Source organism: Rattus norvegicus, chromosome 20 (genome assembly GCF_021556685.1).
Source record: "Rattus norvegicus strain SHRSP/BbbUtx chromosome 20, alternate assembly SHRSP_T2T, whole genome shotgun sequence".
NCBI lineage: Eukaryota > Metazoa > Chordata > Mammalia > Rodentia > Muridae > Rattus > Rattus norvegicus.
The window spans coordinates 5478568-5498985 of NC_141553.1; the positions used below are offsets into that span (position 1 = coordinate 5478568).

The window sequence follows — 20418 nt, forward strand, 5'->3', positions numbered from 1 at the left end:
GTCCTTTCTAGGGCCCCTCTCGGTCCAACAGTCTCACTACCCTGAGGCAACCCACGTGGACGCTCCCTTCTCCCTGGGCTGTTCACGTCGCGCAAGTCAGAGCTGAGCGCTCCTTCCTTGAATCCTAAACCCCACCTCTCTTTCCAACCTTTGCGGACCTTATCTGCCCAGCAACTGCTGACGTCACGCCACCGGGCCCTCCCTGTATGGAAGAGATTTACTGGCTAATCCTTTCCGTTTCATTAAGATTACTCCGGCGTGTGCGGCTGAGGAGAAGGTGAGAGGTTCAGAAAAATCAGAGCCAGCGAGGTAATCCAGTCTGGAGTTCTGGAGTCCCCCACCCCCACCCCCACCCCGCTGCGCTGCCGCGCCTCCTCCAGCCTCAGCGAGGAAGAGAGGGGCTCCTAGATGCAGCTGCTGATGCCTTGGAGTGCGGGGACAGAGGGGCTGCCGCCTGGTCCTGCTCAGCACTAGGAGTCGGTGGGTGGGTAGGGAGGAGAAATGAGAGCGCCAGGAAGATGATGAACCCAGCAGTAAAACAGAATTCTGAAGAAGAACGGGACACTGGGCTGTGTGTGGGGAAAGGTGCTGGCTAACTCATCGAGCAGTTTGTGGGAGCTAAAAAACAGGAGAAGCCACGGTACAAAACACCAGTTTTATTATAAATATCGAGAACCCGCAGAATACCCATAGGCCAGCCTATGCCTTTGGTTAATTGCAAGCTATTTGCCCCTTCTCTGTACATTTTGGGCGTTTCTTCTCATTCTGTCCCAACGCCACATAAGCCAGGTTTGTGGGTGCATGCCGTGATGCAAACTCCACGGGAGACAGGAGACTCAGCAGCTCAGTGTTAGCCTGGGGTACCTGCCCCCATCCCCCGTCTAACAGGGGGCGGGGCGGGAAAGCATTGGTGGTAAATTCCGGGCATCTCCTAGAGGTTACATTTTTCTCATGTAACAAACACCATCGCTCCTCAACTATCTCCGTGGATGTGGTAAAATCTTTGCTCCCAGGTTCTCTGCCACACAGAGCAGAGGACAGCAGGGGGAGGGACTCGCGCAGCGTGCAGTCCAGAAGCCGGTCAGTCTGAAGGAACCGCAAGAGCCTCCACCATGGACCGGTAACACCCTCCTCTCTCCATGAGCTGCAGGTGGGTGCCCTGCTCGCAGACAGAGCCTTCTTTGAGGAAGAGGATGTGGTGGGCCCGCTCTGCCAGGCTGAGCTGCTGGGTGATCAGAAGAACCGTCCGAGAGGCCCACTCCGGGCTCTCATACAGGAGCCGCTGGACCTGCAGAAACACACAGACCTTACAGTCCGGGGCCTCTACCGTCCAGGAGGCCCCTGTGCTTCCAAGGCTGGGACACATTGTCACTTCCCAAGGATGCCGATATCCCGGGTCTGGAGCGCCTCTCCAAACCTTTGATTATTTTTTAAGGCGTCTTCTCAAGAGGTGGTACAGATAGATGAAGAGCGGGAGCACGAGGGGGAGGGGACTGCATAGTCTCTCATCTCTATCCGTAAGCCGGGAATTTTTTTTTTTTTTTCGGAGCTGGGGACCGAACCCAGGGCCTTGCGCTTGCTACCAAGCGCTCTACCACCGAGCTAAATCTCCAACCCCTAAGCCGGGAAATTCTTAAAGAAAATTATTCTTCTCCCATATATTATATTCCGACTGCTCTTCCCCCTTCCTCCTCTCCTCCCAGTCCCTCCTCCTCACCCCACCACCACGCCTCCATTTTCCTTGGGGTGGGGGGGAGCAAGCCTCCCAAGGACATCAACCAAACACTACACACTAAGTTGCAGTAAGACTGGGGTTGCCTCGTCCAGCCTTAAGATGTGGGAATATTTTTTGCATTCAAGAATATATATTAATTTATGCTTTGAGAATGTCACGCATGACTATAATGAAATATAATCATACCACCTCCTCTTCTCCTCTCAACACCCACCCCACACGTCACATTTCCTATGTCATACACATTTCTAATAACCCACTAATAAACTGAGAAGATTGTTTATAATTTATTTTTGTTTTAGGTTCATTGGCATTTTGCCTGTGTGAGGGTGTCAGAAACCCTGGAACTGGAGTTGCAGACGGTTGTGAGCTGCCATGTGGGTGCTGGGAATTGAACCCAGGTCCTGTGGAAGAACAGCCAGTGCTCTTAACTGCTGAGCCATCTCTCCAGCCTCTAAGCTGGGAAATTTTATATCCAATTTAGAGAAATGTAATGCAGGGGCAGGGGCTCAGCAGTTAAGAGCACTGGCTGCTCTTCCAGAGGTCCAGGGTTTGAGTTTCAACATCCACATGGTGGTTCACAACCATCCATAAGTCTAGTTCCAGGGGATCCATACCTTCTTCTGACTTTCAAAGACACTAGGTACATAGATACATACATACATACATACATACATACATACATACATACAAGCAAGACACTCATACACATAAAATAAATCTTATTTTTTAAAAAAATGTAACAGTAACAAAGAACACGAGAATTTGGATGACTTGTATCTGGACCCAGGCTCCATTGCTCGATTGCTGTGTGACTTTTGGAAGGTTAATCAACCTCTCTTATCATCTATAGAACAAGCGCAGCAAAGGACTCTGATAGGCAAAGTAGTGCAGGGTGGGATAGAATGTCTGAAACACAAAGCAGGCTAAGCCCACACAGACTCTTAGGTCAGGAGCTCCGTTCACTGGTTCCTGGTGTCCTGGGGAAAAGCCAATGGGAACTGAGAATTCCCAGGACAGGTTTGAATAGTTATGTTGTTGGTGTAACTAACACAGGATGAATAACAGAAGCAAAGCTCCCATGGGAATGAGACTTCAGGAAGATGACACAGCAGGGTGACCACACCCTCCAGAGGCAGCAGGGGAAAGATTACCAAGAATCGGAGGACAGCATGGTCTCCAAAGTGAGGTCCAGGCCAGCCGAGACCACACAGCAAGATGGCTCAAAAAGACAGAAGATAAGAACCAGGGCCTCACCCGTAGTTGGTTGCCAGCATCCAGGGCACTGGTGGCATCGTCCAAGATAAGCAGGCGTGGCTTCCGGATCAAGGCTCGGGCCAAGGCCACCGCCTGTCGCTGACCTCCTGACAGCTGGTTCCCAGTCTCACCTACCTCTGCAGAGACAAGAGTCCAGCTGAGAAGTCGATAGGTGTGTACACACATGCACAGACACACTTCTGTACACAGGCACAGACACACTTCTATACACAGACACACCTATACACAGACACACAGACACACTCACATACACAGACACACTCACATACACAGACACACAGACACACTTCTGTACACAGACACACAGACACACTCATATACACAGACACTCACATACACACATACATAGACACTCACATACACACATACACACTCACATACACCCAGACACACTCACATACACATTCACACTCACATACACACATGCATACACACTCACATACACAGACACACACACACATACACAGACACACACAGACACACTCACATACACATTCACACTCACATACATACATATACATACATACACACTCACATGCACACACATACATACATACACAAACACACAGACACACTCACATACATATACACATATACACTCACATACACACACATATATATACACACATACACACACATAAATTCCCTAAGGGTATGAGACACACTCACATACACAGATACACAGACATAAACACACACATACACATTCATACACACATATCCACATATATACACAGACACGTATACACACTCATATACACACACATACACACTCATATACACACATATATCACATACATTCCCTCAGGGTATGATATACACTCATGTACACAGACACACATACACACTCACTCACACACAGACATACACACACATATACACACTGACACACACAGACATACACACACACATATACACACACACAGAGAGACATACACACACAGTCACACACATACACACACACATATACACACACACACAGAGACATACACACACAGTCACACACATACACACACAGACACATACACACACACACACACACACACACACACACACACACACACACACACGTACACGCAGCTGACGGGGCAGCTGGAAAGGGAGGCCCTCTGCAGGGGGATGGAGTTCTGTGAATCTTAGAAACAAGAGTTTCAACTACAAATCGGTATCCAAGGGTCAGGAGGGATTGAATAATAAAGGCAGGGGTGTTTGCAGTCCGGATGTGAGGATGAGGCTACCTGTGTCATAGCCCTGAGGGAATCCAGAGATGAAATCGTGGGCTCCGGACTCCATGGCCACAGCTGTGATTTCCTCCATGGTTGGAGTCCGCGTCAGGCCATAGGCAATATTTTCCCGAAAACTTCTTCCAAATAGCAGCGGCTCTTGTCCCACTGCGGCCACCTGAGGTGAAATGTGAAGAGGAACAGGCAAGAAACACAGAAGTGTCGTTGGCTGGGAACTGAAGAGTCACAACCGGGTGCACACCATACGGTCACGTGTCCTTCTACACACAGCCCCGACTCTGCTGGCCCCGACTCTGCTGGCCCTGACTCGCTGACCCTGACTCTCTGAAAGGGTTTTCTCAGACAATTTTCTCTTGGCTTGCTCTCCTCCCCTCCCCCACACCTCCTTCTTGCTCACCTGCGTGTGCAGGTAGTGGTGATCATACTGGACCAGGGGCTCGCCATCCAGGAGCACCTTGCCCCTGGTGGGCTGGTACAGGTTCTGCAGCAGGGCGGCCACGGTGCTCTTCCCTGACCCATTGGGTCCCACCAAGGCGGTCACCTTCCCGGGATACAGCGTAAAGGTCAGCCCCTGGAGGCCAGAGAAGCACACGGTAGAAACATTTGGAGGCCTTTGTCACTCAGTGTGCAACACAGCATCTTACCCACGAGGACCAAAGAACGCACAGCAATCCCTACCCCTCTATGCACGGACTTCTGAAACGACATCGGGGAGGGAGAAGAGAGAGGGGCCGGGGCATAGGAATGGGCAAGAAGCATCCCTGGGAGTAGCAGCGGAGGGTGGAGGGAGAGCATTCCCTCCCAGAAGCGCAAATCTAGTCTCCTGCACAATTGGCAACAATTGGAACACGTGTTGCTAACTCCTTCGTTAAAAGAGCTTTATCTTTTAAAAAAATTAGATATATTCATTTTTACGTGTACGAGTGTTTGGCCAGCATGTAGACACGCATGCCACGTTCATGCCTTGTACCCCTAGAAGCCAAAAGAGGGCGTAGGATCCCCTGGAACAGGAGCAGGTGGTTGTGAGTGCCTGGGAACCAGGGTCCTCTGCAAAAGCACTGCATGCTCTTGGCTACTGAGTCATCCTGAGCCCCAGAAGCCTTCTCCTCGAGGCCTCTTCCCCCCCTCGCCCCATAGTGTTATTAGAAGACCAAGCTGGTTCTTTGGGTGGGGTGATTTATAGACACATGGTTCTCATTGTCACCTTTGAGGTTAGGGAGGGCCTGGGTCACTGGTAAGAAGCCGGAAGAGGTGAAAGGGATGGGTGGACAGTACCTGAAGCACCTGGACGTTGGGATGGTTTGGGTAGGCAAAGGAGACATCTTGGAACTTGACGAGGCCTTTCATGTTTAAAGGTGCCAGTGAGCCACTGAGCGGAGAGCAGGGAGTCCGGTCCAGGTATTCGAATATTTTCTCCGAGGCGCCCACGGACTTCTGCATGGAGGGATAGATGGAGAGCAGGACCTGCATCGCAGAGTGGAGTGTGGGTGAGCCTGGCATGGACCATGAAAGCAGGTGTGCCGTCTAACCAGCTCGACAGCATTCAGTGAACAGGCAGTGGGTGAGCAAAGCCCAAGAAGCTGCAACACAAGGGCAGGCAGGGACCGCCCAGGCATTTCGGGGGCGGGGCTCACCTCCACGGCCCTGGTGAACTGAAGCTGGTAGAGAACAAAGGAGACGAGGTTGCCGCTGCTGACAGCCCCTCTGACCACCAGCTGCCCACCGAGGTACAGAATTCCCACCTTCAGCAGCATTCCCGAGACCTACAAGGAAACCATGGGATAAAACAGACTGCAAGGGTCAGATGTGAGGTCCCTTCTCCCGGACACGTGGGATAAGGGGGAAGGCAGGGTCAAGGGTCAGACTCAAACACAGCTCATGTCCTCCTTGTCCTCCTCACCAATCGCCACGGTCTCCTTGTTTGGGGGACATTTGACTCTTTTTTTTAAAAAGACTTATTGTTGGGCTGGGGATTTAGCTCAGTGGTAGAGCGCTTACCCAGGAAGCGCAAGGCCCTGGGTTCGGTCCCCAGCTCCAAAAAAAAAAAAAAGAACCAAAAAAAAAAAAAAAAGACTTATTGTTATAATTCTAAGTTATATGTCTGTGCGCGCGTCCATGCACAGGAGTGTAGGTACCCAGAGAGGCCAGAAGAGGGCGTCAGAACCCCTGGAGCTACAGCTGCAGGCAGTTCGTTGCGAGCTGCCCTACTTAAGTGCTGGTCACCTGGAAGAGTAGCGTGCGTGCGTGCTTACCGGCTGAAACATCTTCCGCCCTGGAAGTGTTACAAAGGTAAACGCCGCAGCTCACGTCAAGAGCCTCTGTAAAGGAGGTTGTATTATACCTTCCTTATTGCTACTTACCGGTATTATTACTTTCTCCCTACATTCCTTTACTTATTTATTTCGTATGTGAATAGGCACTGTGGCGCGCCTTGTGGAAGTCATGGGACAACTTTCTCAGGAGTCCGTTCTCTCCTTCCCTGTCCTCCCATCCTGTGGGTTCCAGAGATGGATCTCGGGTCACCCGGCTCGGCAGCACGGCAGCACAGCAGCACGGCAGCAGGCACCCTTACCTCCTGAGCCATCTCACTCCCCCACACCTTTTACTGAGACAAGTCTCACATCATGATGGCTGGAAACTCACAGCAACCCTCCTGCCTCAGCATGCGTCCTGGGATTAGCGATGTGAACCATCACTTCGGTGTTTATTCCCCTTTTTCAAAACAGGGCAACGGCCTCAGAAAAAGGTAGCGTGTTGGATACAGAATTGGTGGGTGGCAGAATGGAGCCCGGAGCCTCTAGATGCCACTTTAATTCTCTGCACGTCTTTATTATAGCTGCCCTTGGCTGCTGGCCTCTGGCACTTCTCATGGCTCCCACCTGCTCACCCACACAGTGCCAGCGAGAAGCACATACCATGCAGGCACATGTGGCTTTCGGAGAGGCCAAGGAAGGGCCCAAGCTGGGAGACTGGTGTCTCTCTAACACGCAGGTCAAGTGGGCTTTGCGTGCCAATGGGGAAGGACGCTTCTTAGCACCACAAAACCCTGAGAGAATTAAGGACAGGGAGTGGAGTGGTGGAGAGCCCTGAGCCGATCACCCCCCACTGGAGGAGGAGCAGAAGGAGGGTTGGGAAACAGTAAAATCAAGACACGTTCACAACAAGGAGTGGACGTTCCCCTCCTGGTACTCACACTCATGGTCCAGACTTCAGTGACGTAAGCCAAGGCCTCTTTCTTGTTTAGCGGCTTCATTTCTTCCAACTTCTGCCTAAACTTCTGGGCCTCTCCCTCCTCGTTGGCAAAGCTCCGTACGGTAGGCATCGCCGACAGGGCCTCGAGGGCCACCTGCGTGGACTTTGCTAGAGACTCCTGCACCTTCACTGCCAGTGACTGTGGGGGACAAGGACCAGAGACATCACACAGGGTGTGCAAATGAGAAAGAACTCGGACATCTAGGTTACCTACGAGGAGATTAAAGTCAAGAAAGAGAAGAAAGGTCTACATCCATCCTTCTAGGTAGAAGAGGCATGGTAGAAACAAGCCCAATTTTTAAAGATTTATTTTAGTGTGTGTGTGTGTGTGTGTGTGTGTGTGTGTGTGTGTGTGTGTCATGTGAGGGAGTCGGATCCCCTGAAGCTGGAACTACAGACCACTGGCGTGGGTGCTGGGAACCAAGCTCAGGTGCCCTGGATGAACAGCCAGCACTCTTCACCCTGAGCTGTGTCTCCAGCCTGGAACCCTATTTGTAAGGACAGATTGTGGCTGGAAGTCAGACAAGAAGGCAAAGTACATGGATGTGGGTGCAGGGCAGTGTGGGGACAGGGGTAACGGGACAGAGGCTCAGGATGATGGAGGAGTGGATAGCGACACGGAAAGTAGTCTGGGAGCTGAGGAGCCAGGGAACATACCTGGTACACTTTCCCCAGCCTCCTGGGCAGAAGGAAAAGCAGAGGCAGGCTGAGCAGGGTGACCACAGTGAGGTAGAATGACCCCCAAATCATGAACGCCAGGAGACACAGGCCTCGCCCCAGGTACCACAGGAACAGGTTCAGCTTGTCACTAATGGACTCGCACACGTTGGAGGTGTCCTCAGTCACCCGAGATGTGATGGAACCTGCCCAGATTGAGGGGACCATGAGCACGTAGTTCACAGAGACAGGAGGAGATGACAAACAGTCGGGGCCAGGGTGGCCGTGTCAGCACAGCATCCTGAGGGGGCTCACAGGAGTGGGGGGTTGGGAAGGTGCAGGAGCTTCGATGCAGAGGAAGAGAAAGGAAAGATCTGGTAGGCCTTCGCCTGCCTGTAAAGAAGTTGTAGCTGGGTGTGGTGGCAGGCACCTGTAGTCCCAACAGTCTGGGGGAGGGGCAGCAGGGGCCAGTCTGGTTTACCTAGTGAATTCTAGGCCAGCCAAGGCTATACCATGAGACCGTGTCTTTTAAAAACAACAACAATAACAAAAAAACAAACAAACAAACAACAAAAAGACCGAAACACTAAACTTCCAGTTCCCTGAAAGCTTTCAGCTCCTCGGATATTGTAAATCCTGTCTGTGCCCTGCCACTGGCCCTCCAGTAGCCGTGGAGAGAAGGGAGGCAGCAGAGAGGGAGAGGCAGGCCCAGCGTCCTTTAGGACCCCGGTGTGTCTGTCTAGGTAGGTTTCCGTGTCTGCTGTCTAGAACTCCGTTTCCTCCATTTTCAATGAGGCAGTTGGAGTTGGGGGTCTCTGGCTTTCCGGAGCTGTAAGTCTGCTGTTTCTATCTATGGGGAATTTCGAAGGCAGATACTGTTTTTCTTAGAGTTAAAAAGGACAATGTTTTGCTACATTTGAGATATACCACGAGTAAGAAGGCTTGGGAAGGGGGTCACTCAGTTGGTAGAGTTTTTGCCTAACCTACAGGAAGCCTTGGATTTAGAGGTCTGTAGGCTGGCCTCAGATTGGCTATGTAACTGAAAGACTTTGAACTTCAACCTCTAGCTCCTGCCTCCATGCCCCCAAGTGTTGGAATTACCACACCCCACTCCTATGGTGCTATGGATCCAATCTGGGCATGTGTGTGTGTGTACACGTTTGTGGGGGAGCAGACAAGCGCGTGTGGGGGTGATATATACATTATATTATACAAGTAAAAGCTTTCATGAGAGACCTGTTGGGTTCTTCAGGAAAAATCCTGTCTCCTGGTGAAGGACGGCCCGAAACACCTCTCCATGCACGCGGCTGTGCATGTGGCCCATGGTGATGTTGTAGATTCCATCTCCTGCAAACTCCAGCGCTGTACTAGGGGGTCAGAGACGGGGGGGGGTGTCAGCTGTGTCCCTTCCTGAGCCCCAGATCCCCGCAGAAGTGTCACTTAAAAAACAGTCCCAACATCCAGTCCCCTCTGCTCCAGGACCCCCATTCCCACCCTCCACACCTGGCTATGGTAAGAATACACATGAGCCACATGTTGCGGGCGAAGCTGGGGGCTGTCTTATCCTGAAGGATCCAGTCAGTGATGCGGCCTGTGAAGAAGGGAATGGCCATTTCCCCTGGGGAGAGAGGGGAGACACAAATGTTAGCAGCGGACCACCCACGACTTCCGCCCGCTTGCCTGCCGACCCAAGCCTGTTCAGCTACATCAAACTTTTCTTTTTTTTCTTTTTCTTTTTTTTTTTTTTTTTTCGGAGTTGAGGACCGAACCCAGGGCCTTGCGCTTGCTAGGCAAGCGCTCTACCACTGAACTAACTCCCCAACCCCTACATCAAACTTTTCAAGGGCTGCTTAAGAAAGATAGCAGTTAGCATGGCTTGGGGCGCAGGCTGATAATCCCAGGGTAGAGGCAAGTAGACCTCTCTGGGTTTGAGGCCAGCCTGGGCTACATAGTGAGTTCGAGAACAGCCAGAGCTACATAGAAAGACCCTGTCTCATAGAGGAAAGAGAAGAAAAGAAAAAGATGGCGGTGTGGAAAGAAACCCTCACACTAGGACTAAAATGTGAAGTTCTGCTCACGGAAGACCCTGCCCCCAACGCCCTTGTCAGGACCCCTTCTCAGGCCTGGGTCCTTCTCTTTCCGTCTAAGTTGCCTCCTTAGGCTCTGATACTTCCGGAGACTTTACTCTTCCTTTCTGCCCATTACCCTGGATTCCTGCCCTGTCCCCTATGGCCTGCTCTTTCGCCCCCAGTCTCCCTTACCAAGGCAGGAGAGGATCAAGAGAACCAGAACCAGGTGGAGACGCCCCTTCTTGGAGTCCAGGAAGCCTAGCATCCGACACAGCATGTCTCCAGCGCCCTTGTGGCCACTGGGCGCCCAGAAGCCCCCCAACTTGTGCCACAGGGCAGCTGCGGGCAATGCGGCCACATAACTGAGAACGAAGGCATCTAAGCGACTGTTCCAGTGGAGCAGTCCAGCGCTGTCACCCTCCCGGAGTGCTCCCCAGGCGGCCAGCTTTCGGAACGAGGCAAGTCCAGGCAGGGCCAAACCCAGCGCCGCCACCAGCGGCTGCAAAGCAGCCAGCCAGCCACGGGCTCCCGCGGTGACCCCGAGGACCCCGCGGACCCCTAGTCCCAGGATAGCCCAGCGACTCAGGCCCACGGCCCAGACCCGGAGCAGTGGCACCTCGGGAACCAACAGGGAGAAGATTCCCGGGAGCACGGGCCGCAGCAGCAGCCAGTCCACCAGCAGCAGCAGCAAGGCGGCCGTCGGCCAGGCGTGCGCAGCCATCGAGCGTGCGCTGTCCAGAGTCTGGTCCCAGCCTGGAACTCTCCGCGTCCGCGCTATACCGGAGTCTCGGTGGAGGGAAGAAGGGCGGGTCCGAGGGCGTGCGCGGAAAGTCCCGAGAACCCGCTCGAGCTGGTGTCGCTAACTAGAAGTGCCAGCGTTTAGAGGAAGAAGAAACCGAAAGCAGCCGCCGAATCACTAGACACGCCCCCTTCTGAGACTGGCTGGCCCAGGCTATTCTGGAAGCTGCCGCTGAAGTCGGAGTTGTTCTGCCTAGCAGCCCTGGCATGCCATATTCTTCTCCAGGACTCTCATCCTCCTCTCCTTCCCCAGTCTTCTCCCCTTGCTTGAGAGAATTTTCCCATCCCAGGCCCCACCCCAGCTTTAGGGCGGGACCCTCTGTCGTCACCTGTCTCTGGGCAGATCTGCCCTGCTCAAGTTAGCTCTGGGCGCCAAATGCTCGGTAGAACGGCACGCCCCTTGCGCGATGATGGGGCGGGCCCGCAGGCGGCGAGTTGCCTTCGCCGCACGCCGCTGCTGATTGGAAACCAGAGCTCCGCACTGCTAGGATGCTGCAAGCCGGAGCACCTACCGCCGGCTCTTTCCGGACGGGAGAAGTCCACACCGGGGTAATGGGTCTGGGGGTAACAGTCAGTGGGTGGAGTGACCAGGGACCCCTACAGCTCTGGGAAGTGAACCAAGAGACTTAGGAAGCATATAGCGCCCATCGCTCGCGCTCCACTATGAACGTAAGGTATCCCTGCTCAGAAGTGTAGTGTCCAGGGATCTGTGGAGGGATCGGCACGCGAAGCTGGTGGGAAGGTGCGTGCTTTGGCTCGAGCTGGAAGCGTCTAAGGGAAGTTGCTCCAAAACGCTTTCACTTTCGCTCTGGACTGCGCAGTAGAGACTAAATCAAATGAGGGTCTTGGGGACCCCTGTAAAGAGATGCTGAGGTGTCCTAGATGAAGCACCTGAGTGAAGGTAATAATGGAGGCTCGCTGAAAAGGACCTACCTACACAGCATACAGATCTTTGCTTAACATAGCCCGGTACAAACTCCAGCCTGAGGGAGGACAAGCTCTCTGGCTCCGGGATTGGGGGTTGGGGGAGATAGGGATGATCGGTGGTCCTCCTTGTTCCAGTTGCTGCCCTGCTCCCTCAGCCCCTCCCCCAACCGCACCCCCCACCACCACCATTCTCATGCTTGCCTGAGAGCCTTGCCCAGGCCTAGGATCTGAGGGCGAGATGGCAGCTGGTTTCTGCCCTCCGAAAGTCGCCAACCACACTCTTGGTGTGGAAGAGCAGCCTCTAGAACAGAGTGGCCATCTCTGGCCTTTTATTTGTGGTCAGAAAGCACACGAAAGCACACGCATGTGCAAGGTCCCCGGAGATCAGAGCAAGGTGTGGAGTGGACAGAAAGGTTGGAAAAAATCTCCCTCGCTGCCACGGAGCTGTGGGGCTTAGAAATCAGATCAATCGAGGGGCCAGAGTGAAAACCTGGGTGACTTAGAAAGATCATTCCTCTCCATAAGTCAGTTTTCTCAGTGCGGCCGAGGGTCTCTAAGGTGCCTTTTAGCTCAGAGGATGAGGGGGAAGTAGACTTATCTACCCGCCTTCACTTTTCCTTGATTCTTTCCTTGACCTGGAAAAAAACTGTTATCTAGCAGTCCCTTCCCTGGCTGCAAAGACTTTGCTTAAATGAAACCTGTGCCCTACCTGAACACCTTGCTGCTTCTGTCCTGCCTGGACTCCTGGCCATGTTAACCCACTGACCTCTTCTGTGACCCTTGTTCAATAACCCCAGGGCTCCCCTTCTAAGTAAGGTTGCAGGTGGAGGGTCCAGGGCCAGGAAAGACCTGGCCTTGTGTCACAGTAATTCACAGTAATTGTGCCTGTGATATGCACTCCACAAGCAGCAGGGGGTTTCCTGGCCTTCTCCTGTCCTGCTCTCCTTCTCACAGGGAGTACTTCTGCCTCTGGGAACCCATCCTTGCTTTTCAGGGTGGGAAAAAGAACAGCCGGGGAAGCCAGGGCTTGAGGAGAAGGTTCTGTTCTGTGCTGTACCACAGCCAAGCTGCGGCAGTCCCCTGCAGCCGGACACAACACAGAAAATGGAGGGAAGTTCCAGCAGGCCTGATTGTGTCACCTTGAGTCGGTCACCTCCTGCCCTGAGCTTTCCTTAAGATAGAAGGGTCAAGACGCTCCTTGCTCTGACCTGCCGTACCCCGTCTCTCTGCAGACAACCATCATGGCTGTGGAATTTGACGGGGGTGTCGTGGTGGGCTCTGATTCCCGAGTGTCAGCGGGGTGAGTAGCGTCGAAGGCCTGTGTGTTGCCGGGAAGCTGGTGGCCCTAAGTGCACATTTCTCTTGCCGGCTTCTGAGCAACGTGGTAACCTTCCAAGAAATGAAGCTGAACTTCTCAAAAAGCATCGTAACGCACTGATGGGGGTGGGGGTGCATCCTCTGAATCCGAAGGCCGTAAAGAAATAGTGTCTCGGAGGGGCACAGGGTAGGCTGTAGAGGGACAGGGCTCTCTGCAGTTAGGATGAGAAAATGGCGGTTTTGTCAAGCAGCTATCTCTCTCATTTGCCTGAGTTTGCTTGATCTCCCAAACTGGCTGGTTTCCTCACACACAAGTCAGACTGTGGGATTACATCAGTGATGCTGTTTACGCCGCCGTGTTCCACAGAACTGCCGTCGCCCCTCGGAGTGATGAACAGCAAAGAAATTCTGGAAAGAGGCGGTTTTTTTCCCCTCTTGTTTCACCTTTTGTTTTGGTTTTGGTTTTGGAGACAGGGTTTCTCCGTGTAGCCCTGGCTGCCCTGGAACTTAACTATGTAGACCAGGCTGGCCTCAAACTCACTGATCCACCTGCCTCTGCCTCCTGAGTGCTGGGATTAAAAATGTGTGTCACAACTGCTTGACTTAGAGGCACGTTTTCTTACCTAGGCATTGTTTTGTTGTTTTGTTATAACAAAAAAAAAAGTCATTAAAAGTCTAGTATTTTGGGTCTGGAGAGATGGCTCAGTGGTTAAGAGCTCTTCCACGTGACCCGGGTTCAATTCCCAATCCCAATATGGCAGCTCAGAACTGTCTGTAACTCCAGTTCCAGGGGATCTGACACCCTCATACAGACAAACATGAAGTCAAAACACCAATATACATGAAGTAAAAATATATATTTAAAAAAATCTATAGTATTTTGGGAGGGTAGTGTCTAAAATAGGGTCTCTCCTGTAGCCTAGGTTGGCCTCAAACTTGCTATGTAGTCAAGGCTGGCCTTGAACTCCTGCTCCTCCTGCCTCTACCGCCTGAGTGCTAAGAGTACAAGTATGGCCGCCATGCCCACCTCACGCTACGCTGGGCTTTGTGCGCACGCCAGGCAGGTACTTTACCCCCTGGGCTACACCTCCCCTGCCCTGCCCTGCCCTGCCCAGCCCAGCACATCCGACTTTGATTACTGCAGTGACTTGCTGTGCTGAGATGTCCTTTTGTTTCCTGCTTTAATCCAAGCATTGCATGTCTTGCTGATATCTTTTCGAACCAACTTGAACGTCTGGCTCCTTCCTTACAGAGCAGCCGTAGTGAACCGCGTGTTTGACAAGCTCTCCCCTCTGCACCAGCGCATCTACTGTGCCCTCTCGGGTTCCGCTGCTGATGCCCAAGCCATAGCCGACATGGCCGCCTACCAGCTGGAGCTGCACGGGTACAAAGCCCCGGGGTCCTGACTCCTCTCCTGCTAAAATTCCCCCCAGCTGCGTGGCTTTGCCAGCTTTGAGCTCGCACTGGAGTATCTGGGAGTTCTGCATCTGTGAAGAAGAAATCACAATAGCGACTCCATCTCCCCTGTGCAGACTTGAAAAGTGCGCATCACTGCCCTGATAGAGGAAATCAGGAAACAGTCATTTGGCCCACTCCTAATATCAGGCAGTTGCCAGGAGAAACCAAGGACATTGGGAAGGAAGCAAGCTTATCATCTGCTTTAACCAATGAGGACAGGGCCCTTAGAGTCAAGGGAGGGGCTTATCATTGGGAGTGGGAAGGTGAAGCAGAGTTAAGCAGGTGAAGACCTCGGTTGTGGGGCTCCGCCTCCCCTAGGCACATGGGAGGGAAGCTGGTATCTGCGGTAGCTACTGGTTCAAGGGTGACTTGACCGAGAGGGCAATGGTGGTGGCAAGGGTGAGACTTAGCAGAGTGCTCCTGACCCTCACTCCCGACATCCGCTTCAGGTTGGAACTGGAGGAGCCGCCCCTTGTTCTGGCTGCTGCAAACATAGTGAAGAACATCTCCTACAAGTACCGCGAGGACCTGTTAGCGCATCTCATGGTAGCTGGTTGGGACCAACGTGAGGGGGGCCAGGTGAGTGTGTCCGTTCGGGGTTCCCCACTCCTCTCTTTAGAGAGATGAAAGTCGCATGGCTTTCTAGCTTTGTGGTCCAAAGACGGTTCCTCTAAAGACATACTACCGCCCAGCTGTGGTGGTATACATTTTCAGTCTCAGCACTCGGGAGGCAGGGGCGTGTGGATCTCTGTGGGTTTGAAGAGCCTCTCTAGAGAGAGTTCCAGGCAAGCCAGGGCTACGTTAGTGAGACCCTGTTTCAAAACAAACAAAAATGATAAAAGTATACTGCAGGCTCAAATGTGGAGGCCCCAGGTCTTCACATTAGCTCATCTAACATGAAGAAGCTGTGATGACCGTGACCTGACCCGAGGGACCCTCTCTCTAGGTGTATGGAACCATGGGAGGGATGCTAATTCGACAGCCCTTTGCGATCGGCGGTTCCGGAAGCACCTATATTTACGGTTATGTGGACGCAGCTTATAAACCAGGCATGACCCCCGAGGAGTGCCGGCGTTTCACCACAGACGGTAACTGGCCAATGAGAGGTGACCTGGGGAGGGTTTATGGACGTGGGGGATGGGGGGTTGGGGGGAGTAGATAGTGAAGAGTAAGAAAAGGAACACTCCGTGACCACGCTTTTAAAAGAATATTTACTGGGGTTGGGGGTTTAGCTCAGTGGTAGAGCGCTTGCCTAGCAAGCGCAAGGCCCTGGGTTCGGTCCCCAGCTCCAAAAAAAAGAAAAGAAAAAAAAAAAAGAATTTACTTTTAATCATGCATGTGCCCGTGGGTGTGTCTGTGTGTGAGTTTGTGCGTGTGTCTGTGGAAGCCAGAAGAGGCAGAAGAGGATGCTGGGTCCTCTGGAGCTGATGTTACAGGAGGTGGTAAGGCACCCGATGTGGATGCTGGGAACCAAACTCTAAGAATAATAGGTGCTCTTAACCACTGAACGGTCTCTCCGTCTCCATCTTTGGAAACTGGGAGACATTTGAGAGTGGAGAGGAGGCAGACAAGACATGGTAGAAGAGATGGAGCTCCGGACAGTCTTAAGCAAATCGCATAAGGGCATGAGGTCACTATGAGAACCAGCAGCCAATTGAGCTATCCCCTCCACGCCCCGCCCCCGTCCACGCCCCGCCCCCGCCCCCGCCCCCGCCCCCGCCCCCGCCCGCAGCTAGCTCACAGGAACTTAATTGCTCAGTGTTCAAGGACTTGGACAATTTTTGCTAACCTGTAGGTAACTTGAAGTAGATAGTGGTGGGAACGTTTACAGCAGGGGCGTGGGCAGATGCTCGTTTGCTGGACATTACGATGCGTTCTGAGGGGACGTAGCATGGCGTTGGAAAGGAAAGGAAAAGAGTAAGCCATTTTCTACTCCTCTCTCCTCTGCAGCCATCACTCTGGCCATGAACCGAGATGGCTCCAGTGGGGGTGTCATCTACCTGGTCACCATTACAGCTGATGGTGTGGACCATCGCGTCATCCTGGGAGACGAGCTGCCAAAATTCTACGATGAGTGAAGTCCCTTCTTTGTTTGCAATAAACTTTATGGAGCCAGAGGTTGGTGTAATGGGCAGAGGTGAAATGGGTATCAGAGAAACGCAGTGCGTGGAGGGAAGCTTCCTCCCGGCCCAGAGGTCAGCAAGCACCTCCCATTCTTTTTTAAAAAATAAACTTTATTATTAAAATAAAAACTCTTATAAATAAAAAATAAGTGAAACACAAGTCGCAAATAAACAAAAGCAGCCACACCAAAACTCACCACATTCAGAATGAGCACAACTCAATGAATGTCTGTACGGTAAGAATTGGGATTTAAAATAGAAGCCATGAGGTTTGACATTAAATCGCATACCCTATTGTTCTTTACCCCCAAGCCAACACCTCCAGAGAAAGAGAACAGAGCCCCCTAGGAGAAAAATCTTCATATATGAGAGGTCACTATGGACTGAATCCTTTTAACTTTATAGAGTTGTTTAGTTTTACTGCACGTGTTATTTTTCTTCTTCCTGCATGGATGTGTGCAGGTCCCTGTAGAGGCCAGAAGAAGGACACTGGAAACTGGAACTGGAGTCTGCTTGCCAGGCTGCCATGTGGCAGAATTGAACCAGGGCCCTCTGCAAGAACAGCCAGGTGCTTAACCACTGAGCCATCTCTCCTGCCCCTGGATGGTTTTGTAATACTGTATGTCCGGTGCTCAGGAGATGGCTCAGTCAGTAAGGGCCGGTTGTGCACAAAAAGCTTGGGACCAGATTCCCAGCACTCACTCAGAAACCAGGCACAGTGACACCTGCCCGGAACCTCGGTACTGGGGAGGCAGAAACCCAGACTTGTGGAACATGATGGCCGACAACATCAAGGAACTCCAGGTTCAGTTAGAGACCCTGTGCCAAAATGTAAGGCAGAGAGAGACTGAGTAAGTCACCTGCTAATGACCTCCGGCCTCCACACGCCACACAAGATAAACCATGTTTTAAAGTAATGTAAACCATTAAAATTTGTCACAGGGCTGCTGAACACAGCTCAAAGGTAAAGCTGAAAAAGGGGGGGGGATGTGGTTTCACTCTGGGGTTCACAGATGAGGGTACAAAATCACTGTCCCCTGAGGAGCAGCTCACAGGTGCCCATGGAGCCATGTTAAAGAGCTCCCAGTTCCCATGGTTTCATGTCCTTGGGCAGGGTCAACCATTCCACGGAACCTCGAGTAAGAATCGGAGCACACGGGCTGGAGAGATGCCTCAGTGGTTAAGAGCCCCGACTGCTCTTCCAGAGGTCCTGAGTTCAAATCCCAGCAACCACATGGTGGCTCACAACCATCTGTAATGAGATTTGATGACCTCTTCTGGTGTGTCTGAAGACAGCTACGGTGTATTCATATACATAAAATAAATAAATATTTAAAAAAAATAATCAGAGCACACAGATTCAATGTGCTCCAAGTGGTCCCGCTCCTTTGAGACAGGGTTCACGGCGGCACGTGGTGGGTTGTCTAAACTCACAACGCCCTGAGCTGCTTCTAACTCTGCTGCTCAATTTTTTTTATGTAAATGATAGTTTAAAAGTCCCCTACACCCTCTCCGGAGTATGATGGCCACTGAGAACTCTGGAGAGGACTCAGAAAGCAAGAACTGAAAATGGCCAGTGTGGAGAGTCAGAACTCCCAGCCCTCCCTGAAACCAGCCCCAGGGCACAGCTACTCAGCTGCAGCCAGGAGGGAGGTCTCCCTGGGGAGAGGAACTGAGAAGGGATCATTTGGGGACTCTCCAAACTCAGTTAGCCTTGACTCCTGAACCACACAGACAGTCAGAAACAAGCTCAAATGCAAGCATGTTCAAACTGGAAGGCTTCGTTCTCTCAGTCAAACAACGGTATCATTCGTTCCAAAACTGAAACGTCTCCAAGAGGCAGATGGTTTTTATTTAAAAAAGCAGCTGAGACAATGGGGGGATGGGGGTGAGAAAAACAAATAAAGCCAACGGCTAAAACAAATATACAACAGAACTGGCAAGAAAATAAAATGGCCCGTTGGATGACTCAATGGGTAATGACCAAAGTTCTATTCCCTGAACTCACATGGTCAGGGGAAAATGCAACCTAAGGAGGAAAGGGTTTGTCCTGCTTACACTCCCACAGAAGGAAGTCAGGACTTGAGTCTGGAGGCAGGAGTTGATATAGACGCCATGGAGGGACTTGCAGTCCTCATAGCTTGCTCAGCCTGCTTTCTTATAGAACCCAGGTCCACCAGCCCAGGGGATGGCACCACCCACAGTGGGCTTGGTCCTCCCGTATCAATTACTAAGAAAATCAATCGCTACAGACATTTCTTAAGTCACCTCTCCAGATGGTGTTAGCTTGTGTTGGTTGGCACAGAACTACCCAGCACAGTACCTCTGTGACAATGTCTTCAGGAGACCCGATACTATAAACAATACAAACGTCACATGTCAAATTCTGTAGGATGCAGGTAAATGCACTTTGGAAACATTATATCCCTTCAAATATAGTTATTTGGGTCTTTAAGATAGTTCAGTGGGTTGAAAGCACTTCTTGCCTGAGCCTAATCATGAGTGCAAATCCCGAATCCTACCGTGGAAGGAGAGAACTGACTCCTGAAAGTTGTCCTCTGGCCTCTAGACAGCAATGCAGCGCACACATGTGTACACACACACACACACACACACACACACACACGTGCGCACACACACACACGTGCGCGCACACACCACTACCTCCAATGCAAATAAAATAAATTTAAGGAAAAGATATAGTTTTTGTCATAACAAGAGTAATTAGAAGCAAATGACCTAAAAATTTTCAAGCCAAGGCTACATAGTCAGACCTTGTCTCAAAAAAAACAAAAAAAAAACAAAAAAACAAAAACACCGGGGCAAGTGTTGGACAGACAACTCAGCAGTTAAAAGTACATCTTGCGGGGTTGGGGATTTAGCTCAGTGGGTAGAGCGCTTGCCTAGGAATCACAAGGCCCTGGGTTCGGTCCCCAGCTCCGAAAAAAAGAACAAAAAAAAAAAAAAAAAAAAAAAAAAGTACATCTTGCTTTTGGAGAAAACCCAGGTTCAATTCCAAGCACCCACATGGTGGCTCACAACCATCTCTGACTCCAGGTCCAGGGGATCTGGCGCCCTCTTTGGCCTCCTCAGGCACTGCATACACATGAGATGTGTGTGCGTGTGTGTGTGTGTGTGTGTGTGTGTGTATGAATGAACAGGCAAAACATGCATCCACACAGAATTAATACATCTTTCTTTTAAAAGCCACATACTACTCTCACCAAGGACTGGAGTTCAGTTTCCTGTGCCAGTGCAGGGCTGCTTGTAACTCCGGCCCTTTTACTGGGTCCGTTGTCTTTACATCATGAAGTAAGTCCACCAAGGGGTTTCATCTGCTTTAAGGTTTTGTGCACAAAGGTCACTGTTCCCTTGACATAAGAGGGGCCTGGGATTCCATTGTTCCCCATGATTGGAACTAGATTCTTTTTTTTTTTTTTTTTCCGGAGCTGGGGACCGAACCCAGGGCCTTGTGCTTGCTAGGCAAGCGCTCTACCACTGAGCTAAATCCCCAACCCCTGGAACTAGATTCTTATAGTTTCTGCCATGGCCCTCAACTG

The 20418-nt window shown here is 51.6% G+C and overlaps 2 protein-coding genes across 3 annotated transcripts; one reads left to right on the forward strand and one right to left on the reverse strand.

Annotated features, from left to right (window-relative positions):
* Positions 1-636: 636 nt before the first annotated feature.
* Positions 637-11302, reverse strand: Tap1 (transporter 1, ATP binding cassette subfamily B member). 2 transcript variants are annotated; one of them, XR_015644533.1, is made up of 11 exons: positions 10428-11302; positions 9670-9784; positions 9403-9533; positions 8167-8372; positions 6332-7648; positions 5892-6211; positions 5533-5721; positions 4655-4828; positions 4252-4414; positions 2993-3129; positions 637-1288 (listed from the first exon to the last, which is right to left on the reverse strand). XR_015644533.1 is itself a non-coding variant. In NM_032055.4 (11 exon segments), coding segments are annotated over 11 exon segments (2178 nt in total). In that variant the 5' UTR covers positions 10957-11015; the 3' UTR covers positions 642-1081.
* A 169-nt stretch (positions 11303-11471) lies between these two features.
* Psmb9 (proteasome 20S subunit beta 9) lies at positions 11472-17014 on the forward strand. Its single transcript, NM_012708.2, is given in 6 exon segments — positions 11472-11582; positions 13193-13260; positions 14530-14661; positions 15185-15314; positions 15682-15823; positions 16686-17014. Coding segments are annotated over 6 exon segments (660 nt in total). The 5' UTR covers positions 11472-11522; the 3' UTR covers positions 16814-17014.
* The last annotated feature ends 3404 nt before the right edge of the window (positions 17015-20418 follow it).